The following is a 20469-nucleotide window of genomic DNA, read 5'->3' as shown; positions in this document are numbered from 1 at the left end:
TATTGATGATTTTAGCTTTATTCAGTTCAAATCTTTCATCAATCAATCTTTTATGTTAAAAAAACATAAGAAATGAAAGAATTTATGATTTACATTGTCAAAGAATGTGATGTTTGTAATAATATGAATAGGTTGAATATACTTGTTTATTCAAAATAGTATGAATAAACTTAATAATAATAAAAACACCTTTCTCACTTTTTCTAGCAAGTTGTAGTGTTTAGAAAGTATTGAAAGTACTCCAGACAATAAGTTGGGTAAAATGTATGTGTGAGGACTTTACATAGATAATGCCTTGACTTTCAATTAACAAGGTTTTAATAATAGACAAATACATCAGAACTTACACTACTTACTACCAGATTCAACTAACAATCCTCGTGACAATTAATAGATCCTTTACGAGGAGCCAATAGTGTGATCTAAATAAAATTAATTTACAATATAATTTACAGATGAAGGTCACTCACTGAATCTCCCTAGTATGAGAACAAATTTTCCTTTTAGGGATCCAAGAATCCACTCTCAACAGTCTCAGCCATGTGATTCACTGATGAGCTCAGAGAACAATAAAGTGAAGATCCTTATGTAATCCGCTAAGATCTTTACGATGATCCGTCTCGAGTTGGTTCTTACGACTCGAGAATGTCCGTACAATGGTTCGAGGAAAGCTACACCTCCACACTCAGTCCAGTGAATATTTACAGTTTATTTACAAAACAAATATTTACAGGATGTACAAGTTTGACAACATTACATACACTATGCAACAAAGGTGTGGTGTCTCACGTCAGCTTGTCTGTTGGGGACTATTAGACTCTGGGGAAACTCCGGTCGGTTTGCGGAGTTGGCTCAACCGCGTGGCCGTCCGGTCTCTACACTAACCCTTCTCCGAGGAATTCCTAAGAGGAGAATACTCTCTCTCTACACCTCACGGGCTTCCTAAGTGTCAGAGACTACCACGTATCCAGTCTCTCGTCCTTCTCCCCGTTCCTCTCGCCACTCTTACGATTTAAAGAGTTTCACGGCGACCACTTGTGACCAATCGGATCCTGCTTTTCCCCTGGGAGCTTCCAAAGACGTCCACCCTCCTCCCGACGACATAGCTTACAGTTGCGTCCGTCCCTTGTTTACATTTCTCAAACCGAGCAACACGTGGCAAACACATTGACGTGTGCCGATAAACGGGGACGCTATCCCTTTGTTCTTCTTGGCCGTTTATAGCCCCGACGCCAGGTGGGACCAATTATCCCGGTCGCATGACTTTTCGACCTGCTATGCTAAAAGCGGACCTTTACAAATAATATTAGTCTTATCTGGTTATACACCCCAAACACTCAGTCTAATGATAATGATAATTTATCATGACATATAACTTACTATGATGTGATCCGATTGCTTCTTGAGTGGTTTGCTACCAGTCGTCCAAACCGGGTCATGTCCTTCTTTCTTCCTACTTCACTCCCCACTCAAAACAAGCTTCTGTACATCTGATCCCAGTCCCAGTTAGGAAAAAGATAGTTCATCCGCACATGGGATGCCTATTTATACATCCCGCCATCATACTACGTCACACCCTGTACTGTATATGGTCATCATACAACCAATCGTTACACAGTAGACAACACCACCCCAAAAAGGTGGTTCTACCCGAATGAAAAATATTAACATTACTACAATTACAATTTCAGGCACAGACTAACGAAACATATTAGACAAAGGACATAAACATATACAAAAGTCATATAAAAAAAAATGTATATAGTGATGCAGCACTACAAAGTTTTAATAAAATAAACTAACATTTTCAGTTATTTTGAATAGCCTTCCACAGGTTTAACATAATTTTGAACATCCTAATAAACAAAATAGCTGGAAACATTAGTTCATTTTATTACTCACTTTTTCTAACAAGTTTTAAGATGTTTTTATTATTATTATTATCTAGATGTTCTAGCTTACAATGCAGAGAATATGAATAAACCAAAATATATTTTAGACAGTCTGAAAATTTTTATTGTTAATTAAACAACTGAAAATTCATATTATTATTATTTATCTTTTTTTTCCAGGGTTATATTTATGCCCATGCTACTATTACCCAGATCGGATGGGAACTGTTGAATTTCCATCTTTTGTTATCGCTATTGATGTAAAATCTGGAGAAATATCTTCAGAAAATTGGATAAAGAGAGGAACGGCATTTCTGCTAAATTTAGATGGATAATGTTCTTTTGTTTATGAATAAGTTCATATATTAATTTTTGTTCTACTTATTAAATAATGGTGTATATTTTTTTAAAATAAAATTTTAAATAAGCTATCTTAGCATAATGCAATTTGCATTCTATTATTTAGTATACATCATTAACACTTCAAAAATTGTTAATAAATAAAAAAGCAACTGCTTGATTGGAATGCAATATCAAATATAAAAATATTCAAGCACTTTTAGACATCTTCAGTCCATCATCTGGGATTAAGGTTCTGTTACTTCTAACTAAAAAAAATCCTTAAATTATAATTCATAAAGAAAAGTGGGAAATTAGACCAATTCTTTTCTTGAGAGATTGTTTGGAATTGAAAAAGAACTAGCAAGATTTATTAATAGATGGCTATTTGTCTGTGAGAGCCAGGACGTGACAAAAATTTTGCAGGTGAAAATTTAATTTTGAAAATAAAACTTGCTATAATTTTTCCCACAATCGTTCATTTTCTGATTTTGGCCGTAACATATATATGAATTAAATTTTTGTGTGTTTTCATTATTGAACACTAAAAAATCTTTTCTCGTGAATAATTAGCCTTCTAATTTATTTAGAACTGTAACTGTTAGTGTCTTTAAGAAAGAAATAAGTGACAACAATTAGACAGTAATAGCTCTTAGAACTTTCAAGTTATTCATAAAATGTTGGGTGTTCTTATCTTTATTGAATGCACTGTACAGATAACTCTGTACTTTGGGAAGAAGCCAAAATTATTGAAATGAGAGGAATAGAAAATATAAGAGCATTCAATTTAAAGATAGACTTTGGAACAAATTCAAAACATGGTTTGAATAGAGAACAGAAATTCACTCAATTCCTTGTTTGGAAAAGTTCTAAAAATAGAAGAGTTTTCCAGAGTAGACCACAGTGACAATTGTAGTAAAGAGGTGTTAGGTTTCATGAAAATGACAGACTGATATCTTGGCATTTCTCCTCCCTCAAGGTTAAGACAATATTTCCTTAATGAACTTTAAGTGATGATTTGTGGTTTCAGTTGTGCAGACATGTATTTATATATCTTTATCTTCAATATATTAAGTTTTAAATTTTAATGCATTCAGTTGAGCATCATCTCATTTTAAAACTACTGTCGAACTCAAGATTGGAAAATTTTTAACTTACAAGACTGTTCAATTTTTGACTAAAAGCTGAGAGCATCCTGTACCAATATTGATCTTAAATTATCTTTTGATTAAAAACAGACTAAATTTAAGAAATACATCTTATACAGTATACTCTTGAGTTAAAATAATGAACATTAATATATTAAATCAGGTAGTCGTTTTGTATAGACCTTCACGTAATAATACGAAATATAAATTTGTTAAAATGTAGACAAAATGTATAAAGGTTTGGCTCTATGGAAGACTTAATTACTCTGACAAACAGTAATGGCAAACAGATTGTCTGAAATGCATACTATAATTATAATAAAACTATCTGTCCCTCATCAGTGGGTCTTACAGGTCTTTAAATGATACATTCAATTTGTTGTCAAAATGTGGATGTCTTCATTATTGGTTTTTATAGTACAAACAGTAGAGATTATACTTGTTTAATGAATTAATTGTGAAGTTTTTGCAGCCTTTCAGTTCATACCAATTATGTTTACTAATGTAATGCAACTATAGGATGGTATACGATGGATGTTTTAGGCATTTTTACCACCACTTAAAAGGAGATTTTGGACAAATAAACCGAAATGTTAAGTGATTATAAAAGTGACTGATTATATGTGACAGATATTGCTAATTTTAGTTTCATATTAAGGTGTTTTAGGAAATTATCTCAGATTACTCCGACAAATGTCAATAGTGTGGTAAGTCCTCCATAGAGCCAAATCTTAGTGCTCATATATACAAAATCATAAGGACAAAAAGCAAATTACCAATCAAAATGTATAAAGTACAATCTTCTTAAACATATATAATCTAGAGTGGAAAAATGATATTGAATGATATTTTATGTCTTGAAATATTTAAAATTACAATATATAAATCATTAATCTTTGGAATTTTAATAAATATTTCAAGCAATCAATTAAACGCAAATATTTGCATTTAAAATTGATGTTCTTCAATTTATTTTGAGATAATTTTAAATATAAATTTGATATTTTTATTTATTTAAAATTTTAAATTTTTTTCATTTCATAAAAAAAATATTACATTTTAAAAATTTGGTACTAAGTTTTATTGCAAACAGACAATTTTATACAGAGAACACATGTTCATCAACAAATTATACAAATTTATATAATTTTTTATTATTATTACAATAAATAGGATAGCTGAATTTATATATTTTCTTTGAAACAGTCCTGAATGACTGCAATTTAAAATTATTTCAAAAACGTTTAAACAAATTTACATTGTTTAAATGTTTAAATGTTTTAATGTCATCTTTGCATAATATTTGGAATTATTGATTTCCAATTTTGAGTTAACAGAAAATATTTTATAACTTTTAACATTATGACCACTTTGTTATTTAATTAATCATTGATATTTTATTACATTATAACATTACAATTTGAGCAAAACTGTTGTAACAACAATTGTAAAGTAACAAGCTGCAATTTCTTAAGAATATTTTATATTAGAAAAAACTTTAAATATTACAATAAACAAATTTACATTTTTTTTACATGCCTCAAAGACACTATTTTACCTTACATTTATAATACAAATAATAGTATTGAACAAAATCATAACTCTCTATAGCAGTTCTGTTAATTTTAAGTTACCTACATAAATGCAACTGTTTATTCATCAATCAATTAAATTCCTTAAAAATCAACCTAGTAGTAGTAACTGTATAAATAAGTTTACTACAGAACCCTATAGTCAAAAACTCAAATCTATTATAAAATGATTAAGATATGTCTATTGATAAATTTATTTACAGTATTTGATTTCTATTTTGTTCAAATCCGGAATGTATCATTAATTTATAATTACACTAAAAATATAAAAAATTCAGATAAAAGCAAACAGTAAAACATATTTAACTGTAAGTACAAAAGATTTATGTTTCTAGAGAGAAATATTAAATAACTCTTAAGCAGCTCAAAGAAAAATCTTTTTATACAATCATGTTTAATTATTCAAAACTTACATTCTAATATTAAAAGAAATTTCAGAGATAATGTAATATTATTACTATTAATTATTCTAATATTAAGAAAAGGATGCAGACAGACACCATTTTGTTCAAATATTTGTTTTTTAACTGTATTCTATTCAGATATAGTATCAACAATAAAACAACCATAAACCATTTAATTAATATTTGACTATCTTATCTATGGAGGATTTAAGCTTTCTCTCAAGAAAAATTCTGGAAATACAAACTATTATTGATTTCAAAATATTAATTTTACAAATATCACAATGATGAATTGATCTTAACATTATATACTTACAAAGTTAGATATTTCTCTTTGAGCATTATATAAACATACTTAGTATATGTAACTGAAAAAAAGTCAATTAAATCATTCAATTCTGTCATCAATGTTTACATACTTTTGAATCTACTACCAGAAAAAATACATCTTAGAGTCAAAAAAGTGAAAATTTAATATGAATATTCATTTACCAGTTTTCCATTCTAAATTTAAAATTACAAGCTAAATATGGTTATACTTTGTATTTTTTTTACAAAAAATACATTCTCCCATAAACATAATTGGTAAGAAATGAAACATTGAGCTTTTTATAGATTCAGATTTTACTTGAAATAATGCTACCAAAAATAATAGCTTAACTTTTTATGTTAAATACTATTCAAAGTTTAATTATCCAGAGCTGAAATCTTCAAAATACCACCATGAAAATACAATTTACAAATTTGCTTTAAATATCAATAAACTTTATAGAATAGAATAAATTTTATAGAATAGTATAAATAGAATTTTATAGAATCAATAATCTTCTTTAAACAATAAATTTATTTTGTCATATTTAAAAATTTAGACAAAAAGTTGTTTGATATCTTTGTGTCACAGATTATCTGGTTTTTTTAAAAAGTTTATTGATGTTTAAGGCAAGATAATTGGTATCTATCAGATACAACTCTTTTATAATAACTATCGCTATTTTATCAATATTTTGCCAAATGATAAATCTGAATTTACAATAAGAGAATTCATAAATGTTTAAATTTTATTCGAAGCAGAAATATATAAACACAGATATACTACTATTTATAAAATGATTCTCAATTCCATTTCTGAAACTGTCTGACAAAATAGTATAAAATTGTAACATAAAAGACATTTTAAGTAATAATCTAACACCTTTATCGTTGCCGAGAAAGTTTAATTTAAAACAAACGTTTGTTTTAAATTAAACTTTCTCGGCAACGATAAAGGTATTAGATTATTATTTAATATTTTGCTGAGCACGTTCTATATAATGACATTTTAAGTTTTGAAAAATCAATATTAAGCAAGCTAATATTTTTTAAGATGCATTTTAAAACTGACTTGGTATTCTCTATAACTAAAATAATGAACAAAATCATGAAAAGTTGAACCCAACCAAAACTATAAATACTCTATATACAAATAACCAACACTTTTTAAGATAAACACACAATTGAATATGGTTATAAAATAAAATTAAATAAATTGAATTATACTAATTTTTTTTTATAAGAAAACATAGAATAATAAGCCAAAATATTATTGAACTAAATGACATGATATTGTATCAATCAATAATACTGATGGCATTTTGAAATTCAAAATTTTGTTAAATTATAATGAAAATAAATTACAAATAAAAATGTGTTTTGAAGTTTTTTCCAACAAATTTATAAGTTTTAAAAGGTTATTTTATATGCATACAATAAAAATTAACAGCTATTTTTTAATTCAATTATTTGCTTGAAGGTTTTTAAAAACAATTTTTATCACTATTGAGATTGATATTTTTAAAATTTTACATATAAGAAATTGCATATGTATAAATTTAATAAATCAATATTAAGGAGGAGAGAATTTAAAATGACACTATCTAGTTTAACAAAGAAAAGATTAAAATAAAATTCCCTAGAATTTCAAACAAATTTTAAATTTAATGATCACTATCCAAACAACGAACTCTGACTTTCTGTTTATAATGATACTCTTTCAGATACATTCTCAAACTTTTTGGCAATGTAAGTTTGTTGATGCTGTCGTAAGTGATGCGGCTGCAGATTACAGCACGGGATAAATGCTGAAGTGAAAAAGGAAATGTACGATGAAGTGGTATAGTTAACATTGGTTCAAAAAACATGCAACAACTGGGATCTTTATAATGTTCAATTAAACCACATACAGTACTAGCTGCAAATACTCCTGGATCAAGAGGATCAAAACTAAATTTATGATTCCACTGCTCAATGCGAGCGTGAAGTGTCCTGTCGTACCGACGAAAACTAACTGAAAATAGATATTCTTCTTGCGCGCTATCCCGTAAAAGGAAAGTACCTTCAGGTTTATTTTCTAACAGTTTTTCTGCTTCGTATCTATCCATTTTACCCCAATAAAAACTACAATTAGCAATTTCCAACAAATCAGGTACTAAGCAATGTACATAGTCAACACGAGTATGAATAGTAGGTAAAGACTGTATAGTTTCAGTTGCCTTTTCACATCCTCTGTTTAAAACAGTGGAAAATTGTTCTGCTCTATTTAATCTCTCTAAATATGGAATAACACTTAAATTAACTCTTCTATGAAATGTGAGCGTAAGTTCAGAAAGTTGAAACTCTGCACTAATTAAAGAAAAATTTGCTGAGTGATTTTCCCAAATTTCTCTTGCCAGTTCTTGATTGTGACGAAGATCTGATGGATGGTAATTTCTAGAAGAAATGTCAGAATGACTAGTATCTGTATTTTTCATCAATATAAATTCATTACAACTTGCAGAACTGGATTGGTTTTCAAGATTTTCACAAGCCAATGAATATTGTGGCACAGTCTGGCATTCAGCTGCAGCAGCAGAATTAGAGGCTGTAACAGTTTCATTACATCCTTCATTTTCCACAACAAAATTATCTTCAGTTCTTTTATAACTAGTACATATGCACGAACTACATCTTCCTGATGTTTCAGAAGCATTGGATATAGTTCTGGGACGCATATGGCATCCAAGCTTAAATGCCCATGTACCTTTTCTTTTTTTCTTTGATGGATCTTTTGGGATTCTTTTGTGTCTTCCAAATGCAATTGATTTTAATCTTCTCTTAACACTAGGCTGTTTTTCAGCATCTTTAGTACTACTATTGGCATCTGATATTTCTTCAACAGCCAATAAACTTTCCACTTCTTTAGTATCATTTTCTTGTGTTGAATCGTTGTTATCTTGTGAATCTGCCATTTTCCAATTATTAATTACGATTCTCTTGTTGAAATTCAATGTGATATCATATTCCACATATTTATATTTGGAATGACCTAAAAAACAAAATTTAAGACAAAATTAGTTAATAACAATATTAAAACAATATATTTATTATTATTAGATTATTTTTTCAAAATTGAAAACTGTGTATTCAGTTTTTTTTAGTTTTGTATCTATTTTTTTGTTTTATTATTAATACAAAACAAACAGACAAAATGTGCAAACATATGTTCATACATTTTGTTTGTGATTTACAATTATTTTATGTAAAAATTGCATTGATTTGAAAAAAAATTCAGTTAATGATAGGCAAACTAGCAATCTCACAAATGTAAGTCAGGCATAGAATTGCCAAGATGCAATCTTCAGTGAAAAGTTCCACAAAACTTATAAATCTCTTGTGATTTTTGTAATTTTACTAGATAAAATGTTTTCAAGAAAATTAAAGACAAAAATTGTGCTTCTCAAGGTTCATACCAAAGCTTATCCACACATATAGTTTAATCAAAATCCCTGAGGATGATGATGTAACTTTCCCTTGTTATATTGTTCAGATAGTTGAAATTATAATTCATAAAAACTATTTGAAAGAATATACAGTTATACTCCACTATCTAAATCTAAACCATTCCTAAAAATAATTTGAATATCAAGAGTATTTTCCATTATTTCTTATAGAAAAAATTTTAACTTGTTCTCAATCCATCTGAATAATCCTAATTAATTTTCTTAAATGACACAAACACATACTAAAACTACAAAAAACAAACTTATTTATCAATTTATGCTCTTAACATGATATTAAATAGGGTAACCAGATATACTTTTTAATAGCAGTCTCTTTGGAACCCATAAACTCTATATTTTTTTTTTCCTTTTCTAAACCTCAAATTATATTCTTTTTACTTAAAAATTTCTTAATATAATTGTATGAAATAATTTTTAATTTATTATTTTTAGAAAATTATATTTAAGTGACTTTTAGTGATTTGAAAAATTTATTAAACTATAAAAAAAACACCAGATCTAGTGAATTTTTATGTTGTTGCTGTGAAACAGATAAATATTTGAAGTGGTTTTCATTGCTGGTAGCTGGAACTGTTTGATATTTGTGCACTTAAATCTGAAGAAATAAATTGAAGGCAATTCTGTGAAAAAAGTGCCAACATCACCAGGCATTTGAAATTAGTTATCTCTGCAAGGTAGATTTTTTTATGTAGTATGCATAACTACCATAATTTAAATTGGATAGATTTATATTATGATTATCTTGCTTTAAAGGCTTTCGGGGTAGCAGTTATCAAGATTTCTTACCATAATCTTATATTTACTATTGCAGTAGCACCCTTTTAAGATTAGTTAATTGCATCATGTGCTGTTATATTCAGAAAATAAAGATCAGTTGTTCTAGAACTGAGTTGTATGTCTCAGATCAATACTGTTACCACTTCTAGACATTCTTTGGATCAAAAAATTTCTGATTATATATTAAATATTACAAATTCTAATTATCTCATATTAAACACCTCAAGAACTGGTATAAATTATCAAAAAACCTACCAGAACACTAAAACCAGTTAAACGAACACCAAAAATATCTAATATGCTAAACATTTTTGTTCCTATCAATTGGACATCCTCATATTAATCTGTTCCTTAATAAGCCTATTAAAGAACAGAACACCAAATAAAATTTTTAAACAGCCAAGGTTTGGGCATGTATAAATTATTTCATGTTTATTGATCAAAACATTCTTATCTTACTATGTAACATTTATTCATTTGTTTTTATTTATGATCTACATTCTCTGTCTAAGGCAAGTGCACTTAATGATCATTTAAAAATATGTTTATAAGCAATTAATACAATAAACAATTTCTTTTTAGTACCATATTAGAAATTGTATATGAACTCTATTTGCTTTAACAAGCAATGTACAGCAATGAAAATTTAATAACACAATGCATTTTATATTAAAATATTACTGTACAAAAAAACAACAATACTGAAAATAAATTAAGTAGTGAGCCTACTGTAATGAACTGTTACCAGTAAGAATAAACTTGTAAAACTGCACTGAAATTTTATGATAAAAATCATTAAAATGCACAACTGCATTAGAACAAAAAAACACAATGCTATTGAAACAAATAGAAAGTAACTGGTTTTATTTCCACTTTTATTCATATGACTTTCAAATTTTTCCACATATGCACTTCAAAGCAATTTTTGATTTTAGGATTATTTGCAAATGTTTATAGAACTTAGTAGTGATTTATTTATTTATAATGAATAGTACCAATTTCAGGCAGCAACTTTTATTAATGAAAATAAATTTTTTTGGTCGAGATTTGATCATTTTCAGAATATACAAATGAGAATGCATTCAAAATTAACATAATCTAAGCAGTTAAAATTTTTGAATTTGAAACAAATAGTCAAAATACAACAGAACAAGTAAAGTAATACTAATAAATAAATAGACAAAAATGAAAAACAAAATCTGAAAATTTTATACAAATTCAAAAACAAACAAATTTGGAAAAATTGGGTCTATGGCAAAATAAGTGCAAGAAAATTAAATAATGAAAAGTGTAATAAATAGTTCTTAAGTAATAATTGTTGTTTGATAAAATAATTTGAATAACTTCTTGCCAAATTTAAAATATAAACTTTTGATAATTTGATCAGTGACAGGTTATGGTTCCCCTACAAACATAGGGGAAAATACAATAATAAATTCTATTTATATGTAAAAACATATCTGTGAGAGACAACCCCAAACAAATATGAAAGTAAAAAATGATGTGAATTAGATAAAAAGAATTATTAATAAAGTACAGATGCACATGAAAACAACAAAATTTGAGGACACTTTATATATTTTTCTGTTGAAAATTTTTTAATAAATTTTTTAACTAGGGTAGATGTATCAGTTTTGGCCAGTGTAGTACCAGTTCTGGCCAGAAAATCAAATTTAACTTAAAAATATAATCACAAATGAAACAAACTTTTATTGTTAACTGTGTGAACAGTTAACAATAAAAGTTTGTTTCATTGGACAGATTTGAATATGTGGTGATTATATTTTTAAGTTAAATTTGTTTTCTGGCCATAACTGATACACTGGCCAAAACTGGTACATCTACCCTATAGGTTTGAATTTTTTTAGAAAAAAATTGTATTAACTTTTTAATTAACCAATTACAGTTCAGTGATTTTTGGCTAGGGATGGACAAATCTGAGAGTGGTTGAGTCTGAGTTTACAAAGCTTTTTGAAGCAAGACTCAATTTCCATACTGGGCGCAAGACTTAATATGATGTCACAGCAGTGTTGCCAGTAGAAAACATTCTAAAATCACTAATTTTTGCCATGGCAATCTCAACAATTGGAAACTTATAGATGTAATAAAGTAATAATTCTGTATCAAAATCTATTTTGATTTTTAATATATTTTACCTGTATATAAAGAAAAGTCTAAAATGATTTTATACTTTATTTTTAGTAGCAAGTCTTGAATTTCATTGAAACTATATTTCAACTTGTCTTTTAAATTAACTATAACAATTATCTGACTTGTTATAGTTAATTTAAATTTAATTTCTTTGTAATCATATTTCTTGATTACAAAGAAATATGTGAAAGTTTATTTTTTATTTATCATCATTCTATGACTTATCACAATGGATTCAACAACAATTGATTTTTTAAAAAAGATAGGAAAGTTAACTTACATATTAACTGATTAAGCATGATTCATTATCTACATACTAACAGTCATCTGATGACAAATGTTTATATCTGAATTAAAACAAAAAATTTAGAAATAATAATGGAAAGCTTCTCTTTTTTTAATTAATATTTTGATTTATAAAGAATTAAAAGTTATTGGCTTTTTTTCAGTAACATATCACACAAGGAGCAATTGTTGATATAGGTTTTATTGGATGAAATGCATTTCAGGTCTTAATGACCCCTCTTCAGTCCTTATACTTTACAAAAGGAAGACAGATAAGGATTTGTAAAGTATAAGGACTGAAAAAGGGTCATTAAGACCAGAAATGCATTTCCTCCAATAAAACCTATATCAACAACTGTTCCTTGTATGATATGTTACCAAAAAAATCCAATAGCCTTTAAGGGTGTACTATAGATTACTATCTATGGAATTTTGGGACGTATATGTTATGGACAAAGTGATTAATCAGGCATTATGAATAATGACCAAAAAGGGCGGGCAGTGTGATAAATATTCATTCATTTATCAAATTGACCAGTCATTATGAATACTGCTACCACCTAGTCGGGCAAAGTGATAATACGTTGAGGAGTGATCATTCGACATACGCTAGCCAATCGGCACTCAGTTGCGTGTGCATGTCGTGTTTAGTACCGAATTTTAAATTTGATAAAAAAAAACTCCACTTATTTCGTTTAGAAATATTTATTTTTTGTAAATTATTTCAAAGTACTATTAACTATATAAATTAAACTAATATTAACAAAAAGTATTTATTAACAAATTTATACTTAATTAAAAAATTAATTTACAGGAAACTTCTGGAGTTTCATTTTTGGTATAAATTATATAAAATATTAAATGTTTTATAGTTTATTTATTTGAGCAATTAAGATTTTGATGACATTTGGAATTACATAATTTTTTTTTCTTTGTAGCATTTGCATCTATTAGATTTGCAACCAATTTTGCAGCAGCCTTGACCTCCAGAAATTGATGACATTCTTGCACATTCTCTAAGCGAAATTTCTTCACCTGGTACATCTTCAACAGAAATGAAGTTTTCTTTACAAACAGTAAATTGGTTTCTTGAATATAATACATTTAATATGCCATATTTGGTACCCAGTTTGTAAAGGTTTTTATCTTTAACCGCAACAACGACACCTAAAATATTTTTTCCATCACTGCGGGCTCGATCTACATCAGGTACACGAATCCTTACTGTATCACCAACATTAGCTGCTGTGTATTTGGAATTTGATGTACCAATCATTTTTTCTGCTTGCTTTTTAAGATTTAACAAAGCCATCTCCCTTGTTTTAGATACATTTCTTATTTTTTCTTCTATTTTTGGATCAATTGTTTGGATTGTTTCTTCTTCACTCATCAATTCTGTAATACTAATAATATCCTGGTTTAGATTTTTTTCATGTGAAGACAATGTAGATCTTTGAACTTCATCAGTTATATTGCTATATGAGGATGGCATTATCAAATAATCTTTTATAATGTTTTCTTGGACGGTACCTGAACTTTCAGAGTTTGAATAACTTTGACTTACTTCGTCAATAGTTTTAAAATGTCGGATGATCACTTCTCAACGTGTTATTATCACTTTGCCCGACTAGGTGGTAGCAGTATTCATAATGATCGGTCAATTTGATAAATTGTTGAAATTTATTACAATGCCCGATTTTGTTGGTCATTATTCATAATGCCCGTATTAATCACTTTGCCCATAACATATATATCTGAACTGAGGGGACCGAGACGAGTTCAACGATACCTACTTTTGGACCGGAGACGAAAAATAAGAAAGTTATCATAGTTACAATTTTTTGCCTTTCACAATGCATTCTATGCCATTTTAGAGTTTTCCACTAGGTGGCGTTCGACCGTCCGTGCTCCTGACAGACCTCCCGGAGGAGAGCCACCAGCAGACCGCCGAGTGTTTAACATCACTAGTTATTGATTCACAGTAGTTCTTGAACAAAAGAAAAAAAAAGGAAGTGGCATTCAACTGTTTGTGCAATTTCTTGCCTTTCAGAGTGCTTTTTTTTTTAATGGTTTGCAGACTTTACCGCAAGATGGCAGGACTAGCAACTATGGTGCCATCTGCATAATAGCATTAAATAAGTATGATAACTTAAAAAGTATGATAACTTTCTTATTTTTCATCTCTGGTCCAAAAGTAAGGTATCATTGAACTCGTCTTGGTCCCTTCAGTTCAGATATATACTCAAAGTCCCAAAATTCCATAGATAGTAATCTATAGTATCCCCGCTTTTAATTATTTAAAATCCACAATAAAACCAGTAACAGAACATTTAATTTTGATTTATATTTCTACACTTTCTGAATTATAACTTCAAATGGAACTGAACAATGGAACATCTACACACATACTTTTCTACAATAATTCAAGTTATTTATGATAAATGTACAATTTTTAACTTTCAAACGTTAAGAATTGCACATTTATAATTTATCACACAATCTGAGTAGCAATCAAAGATATTTCGCATCAATGTCATTTTGTAATTCTGATTAGATTCTACTTTTATTAAACATGATAAAATTATATATCATTAATAATAAGCACTCACTTGTAACTGTAGTTTAAGCCTTTAATAAGCCCAATCTACTCTTATATAACAGAAATAAGTTACTTAAAGTAAAAAGTTACTTTTAAGTATTTTATGAGTATATAAACAAATAAGCCAACGACCTAAAAGTAAAATCAAGTTATATAAATTTATATACTTTCATTATAGATTCGGATATGACGAAATCATCATCATAACCATTATTCATTCATTTTCTATGTATAGATACGTCATCATTTTTACGATAATTTCCCGATATAATAATTCATCGATGGAATGTAATCATTGAAAAGACTCAAATATTCGTTTAAATTTCAATTTAAAAAAAAAGGTCGTGTCGTTTTAGACATACAAATCGGAAACAATTGATAATCAAAGGAAGTTATTAAAGATTAAATCTATACATTTACGTGAAATCGACATAATTATTGAATAATGACGTCACAATTTCGACGTCATTTTAAGTCCGAAAGTTATAAAATTTAAATTCACATTTGGCCTAATTAGGCCTATTGAAAAAGTGAAATAATAAAATCTTTAAAAAAGGAGTCACGTTCGTTAAATATTATAATTCTAATAGTTATTAAAATCGTACACTTTACTTACAAGTTAAAAAGTGAAGAAATTATCCGGTTAAAACAAACTTATTATTGACATATACAATCCCTTTAACTATGAATCGCCATGTTGTCTTCATCTACGAGTGCGGGATTATTAAATATGTATAAATTAATAGCGTGTTTAATTAATTGTTTTTTTAAAAATAAAAGTTAGGAAAATTTAATTCTGTTAAATTTTAATTTGTTGTTTTGATAGTCTTATTAATTCTGAAATAAAATTTTAACCAATCGGGTTTTGGTCAGCTGACTGTACGGTATTTTGGCGGCAAATTGTTAAAAGGTATCTGAAGAAAAGTTTTTAGTACTTTGATTTCAATTGTAACTTTTATTGTTATTACATAAAACAACAGGTAAATAATACCTACAATGTTTCTGTTATACTACTTTAATCGAATCATTTTAATTACGTCAAGTATAAGACAAGTTATGGTAATTACATGAACTTTCAAGGTGTATTGATGTTTATAAACTTTATAGCAGCAGCCTAAGATTCAAGTGAACTCTTAAGTTTTAAATTCATATAATTCGGTCTGCCTTACTTAGGTCAAAGTGAATAATTTTATCAAAACAAAAATTTAAATGTTATAAGAAATACAAACACAGAACAGTACATTGTTTTTTTTAATGTTTTAGTGAAATAATTTTTAATAATTTGATTGTGTAATAAAAAAAGTATATCGTTTAAAAGTGTAAACTGTGCTTATATTAGTGTACTTAAAATTTTTACATATTAAAGAGGAAAAGTTTATTTACATTAGAATGCGAGCAAAAATTTTCCATTCATAGAAGTTAACATGAGATTCCTAGGGCATGCTATAATTATTAAGTTTATTAAAGCAACTAGATACTGAAATTAGGGTTACCGTACATTTGTGTTTAGTACAGACGGTCCGTACTTTAAAGGCTCTGTCCGTGTCTGTACTGTACCTAGAAAAAATAAGATATCCATACTTTTTAACTGATTAATAGTTAAATCATTACTACTTACCACCTTTTGTCAGATTTAAATCTAAATTTTTGATAATTATTATTGTATTTGTTGGCAATACAGGTATACCTCGAGTTACGTCATTCTCAATTATACGTTGTTTGTCAAAAAAGTATATGGAAAAATAAAAATCAAGTTTAAGTCATTTTATTCGACTTTACATCAGTCCACCGCAAATATTGAAGTTGTGATATCACTAGAAAAGCGTTAAAAGCACATAAAATCATATTAAAATATGTACATTTACAGTAAATGTTAATATAATCAACATAAATTGTAGAGAACGAAACATGAAAGCTTCTGTGTTGTCGTCTTATTTTGCGGTCTTTAAGTGCTCATTATTGGCATTTTTCACTGTACTTCGACTTACGTCGCCTCTCCTGGAACCAATTACCAAGGCAAGGTATACTTATATTGTATAAGCAAATGTAACGGCTCTTGGGTGCTGTTTGTGCACATGTTCTAAGTTTTTAATTTGATAGTACAGTTATCCCTTGCTTAATGTGCAAAATTAATTGCAGCAATCCCTTTATATACATGGCAGAAGTTTTAATTTATATGGCTTTACCAGCCATGTTTACTTAATGTAGATATTGTTTTTTGATTAACGTATTTTGATACACACGGTAAGATTGAGGGATTGATTAACCACATTAATCAAGGGGTACCTGTACTTGTTATCTAAGTGGTAAAATAGTTTTCTTATATTGAAAATTGCATTCTGTGCCCCCAAAGGAAAGTATAAATTAAAACTTTATATTATATATGACTACATTTACTAGATTGAAAAATATGAATAAATTCCTTTTGGCTAGCTGTCTGAGTAATGTTTAATCCTAATATGTCTGTATTTTGCCTTCAACTATTATGGTAACTCTATTGAAATGTAAAAAGTATGATATTATGCCAGGATACTAAAAATGTGATGTTAGATGAGTCATGATCAATTCCAGTTGTTGATTGATGGGTTCTAGCCTTCTGATATCATCAATGACAGATGTTATGATCAATGAACATTTTACTTATCTATACACTCTTTCACAAAATAATGACCTACCAAGATAGTAATAATTAGTTATGGCTCTGAATGTAGTTTTGTTTGCTTTAACCAACATTTTTTTAACTCCTAGATAATTAACAAAAATTCCCTTTTATAACTGACCCACAACAGTGTAGTGCTTGCATTGTATACATTAACTATTCTCTGACAGACAGACTGTTTCTAGACTAGGCAATTACCAATTAGGCTACTGTTTCTGTAAATGGGATATTAAAATTTTTATACTCTAACTTGTATACAATTCATTATTGAGTTACAATTTATACAATATTGGCTATTTTTAAACATTTTATTTAACTTGCTTTATATCATATCCCAAAGTCTTGAAACTCACATTTCATCCACTTCTAATTAAGATAAAAGGCTGAAACTTTAAGTCTGATGAAAATGCATTTTAATAATGACTTAGGAATGGCCTCACCTCATACTCTTCACTTCCAACCCAATAAATATTGTATAAATGTGTAGTAAATGTATTGTAGTAATGTATATAATGGAGGGGAAGGGCCTCGCCCATAGCATATTCATCACTACTACAATGCCTCACCTCCAATCTTAAAAAACCAATAAAAAACATTACCCATAAAAGCAGTTTTTAAAATATATTGAAATTATTCAATATAATTACAAAACAGTCCTAAAGCAAGATATTTTTCATGCAGTTTTAAAAATTGGAACACTAGGACAGTTTTAAAACTCAAACAGCATATTAAAAAGCAGGACTATTCTGTCTAATTTGGGACATTGCTCACTTTATAATATTCATTCACTATTATTTGTCTGCTGACAATTTCATTAAGAGTTAGCAAAATGCCATCAGTTTAAACTACTATATTCCAAGCAAATAGTGACTAAAATAATAATAATAATAATAATTTTATTTGCAAAGGGAAAATTTCCCTATAAGGGGGTAGTACAAGTACAAGTATTACTTAAAGAATTAGTTTACATGTTAAAAATACACATTACATATTTTTGTAACAATTATTAACCAACATGATTTACAACAACAAATTAGTAGGTATTACCAAGAATTTTTTCAGTGATTTTAACAAAGTAGTTATAAATTTTGTAAGCATTCTTTCTGCTGATGGAATTTAGATTAATTTTAAAGTCGAGAAGTGATCCATCGTTGCATATTCTTATAATGTCATATTGTTCACGCAGTTTGGTTAGGGCTTGGCAATTTTGGAGTAGATGGAGCATAGAAAAGTCATCAGATTGGCATAATTGGCAGTAAGTGATCGAAAAATTTATATATGTACTATTAACAAAGAGAGAGTATTTGTTGAGACGTAGCTGCATTATCAGACGTTTAACGTTTAGATCGGTTGGTTGCCACATATAGGGTTGAAAAGAAGGAATATTGAGTATGTTAATATACCAAGGATGGTAGTTGCTTTGATTTAGAGAGAATTGGTCTTTAATAATAGATTGGGATATAGCCGAATTTAGTAGGAGATTATAGACGAATTTCCAATCTTGGATCGTGTCGGTGAACAGTAGTTCTGATATACCAAAAGAGTTTAAAATTCCTTGGAATTTATAATGCCAGAGCTGCTTGTTTTTCTCGTTATTGCACTGCTTTACCATTTCTTGATATAAAAATTCGGTATTATCATCACTTTTGTATTTAAGTCTGTAGTAAAATTTTATAATACATTTTAATAAATGAGGAAAAGTCCAAGTGCGACTTGTCTCATGACAGATGGCGTATCCAGGTATTGTATTTTCAAGGTGGAATAACTTTCGGAGGAAGTAAATATGCAGAGTTTTGAGGTTATATAAATAATCCAGTCCCCATATTGGACTTGCATAGTAAATGATAGGATTTACAATGGTGTTGTAGAGTTTAAAATGGATATTCAAATTTGATGTTTTCATTGTTGCACATAGAAATAATAGATTATCAATTGCTTGTTTAACTTTAATACTTAATTTTGATATTTGGGTTTTAAAGGTCAAATTCCAATCAAACACGACTCCTAGATATGTGACTTCGTTGACTATTTGCAGTGAAGTATTTTCGTGATAAATTTTTGTGTCTTTATTAGATAATTTGTTGTTCTTACGAAAAATTACTATATTAGTTTTAGTCGGGTTTATTTCCAAGTAGATTGAATTAAGATAAAGGTTGAGTTGATTAATCTTGCGTTGAAGTGATATTTTATTTGGGGCTAGTATAACTAGATCGTCGGCAAAGAGGATGTAATGAAATGTTCGATTTTTTATTTCAATGCCTTCGGAAGGATTGTTAAAAAGATGGTCGATGCCCAATAAATAGAAATTAAATAGGTAAGGTGACAAGGGGTCACCCTGGAGTACTCCACGGGAAAGAAGTAATGAAGGAGAAATTGTATTGCTTTGTTTAATTTTAACAGAATAATTTGAGTAAAGCTTATTTATGGCAGATGTAAATTTAGCACTAGCACCACAGGCTTTTAAGTTATTTATCAGTAATGGAGTGTAGACTGAATCGAAGGCTTTTTTTATGTCGATGAATGCAGCATAAACTTTCCTATGTTTTTTTGTAAGATAAAGCTGAATTATCATTAGTAGAATAAGAATGGCTGATTCAGTTCCTTTATTTTTTGAAAAGGCATATTGGAATTTAGCTTCTAAATCGTTGACTTTAGTCCATTGTTGGAATTTGGTTGTTAACATTGAAGTAAAACATTTTCTTATTGTAGACAGCAGTGCTATAGGTCTATAGTTGTTAGGCTGACTTGTCACCCCTTTTATATAGCATAGTAAGAATAACTGTGTTCCAAGAGTCAGGAAAGGAAGTT

General features: G+C 28.4%; 3 protein-coding genes across 3 annotated transcripts in view; 1 reads left to right on the top strand and 2 right to left on the bottom strand.

The window, feature by feature from the left end:
* LOC136980687 (dynein axonemal heavy chain 2-like) overlaps window positions 1-2323 on the top strand; it is a 647596-nt gene extending 645273 nt beyond the window's left edge. The window contains exon 74 of the mRNA XM_067276853.1: window positions 2073-2323. Within this exon, the coding sequence (XP_067132954.1) occupies window positions 2073-2227 (155 nt within the window). The 3' untranslated portion in view covers window positions 2228-2323. The remainder of the gene's footprint in view (window positions 1-2072) is intronic.
* A 4767-nt stretch (window positions 2324-7090) lies between these two features.
* On the bottom strand, window positions 7091-15763 carry LOC136980685 (uncharacterized). Its single transcript, XM_067276850.1, has 2 exons — window positions 15619-15763; window positions 7091-8715 (listed from the first exon to the last, which is right to left on the bottom strand). Exon 2 carries the CDS (start codon window positions 8636-8638, stop codon window positions 7349-7351), a length of 1290 nt encoding a protein of 429 aa, XP_067132951.1. The 5' UTR covers window positions 8639-8715; window positions 15619-15763; the 3' UTR covers window positions 7091-7348.
* Window positions 13317-13895, bottom strand: LOC136980635 (uncharacterized). The gene has a single exon (XM_067276773.1). The coding sequence runs from the start codon at window positions 13893-13895 to the stop codon at window positions 13317-13319; it is 579 nt and encodes a 192-aa protein (XP_067132874.1).
* Window positions 15764-20469: the final 4706 nt, after the last annotated feature.

This window comes from Centruroides vittatus, unplaced genomic scaffold, assembly GCF_030686945.1.
Source record: "Centruroides vittatus isolate TY-2023 unplaced genomic scaffold, ASM3068694v2 contig_717, whole genome shotgun sequence".
NCBI classification, from domain to species: Eukaryota; Metazoa; Arthropoda; class Arachnida; order Scorpiones; family Buthidae; genus Centruroides; species Centruroides vittatus.
Note: the sequence above shows the minus strand (reverse complement) of the source record. Positions and strands in the feature narration are given on the sequence as shown.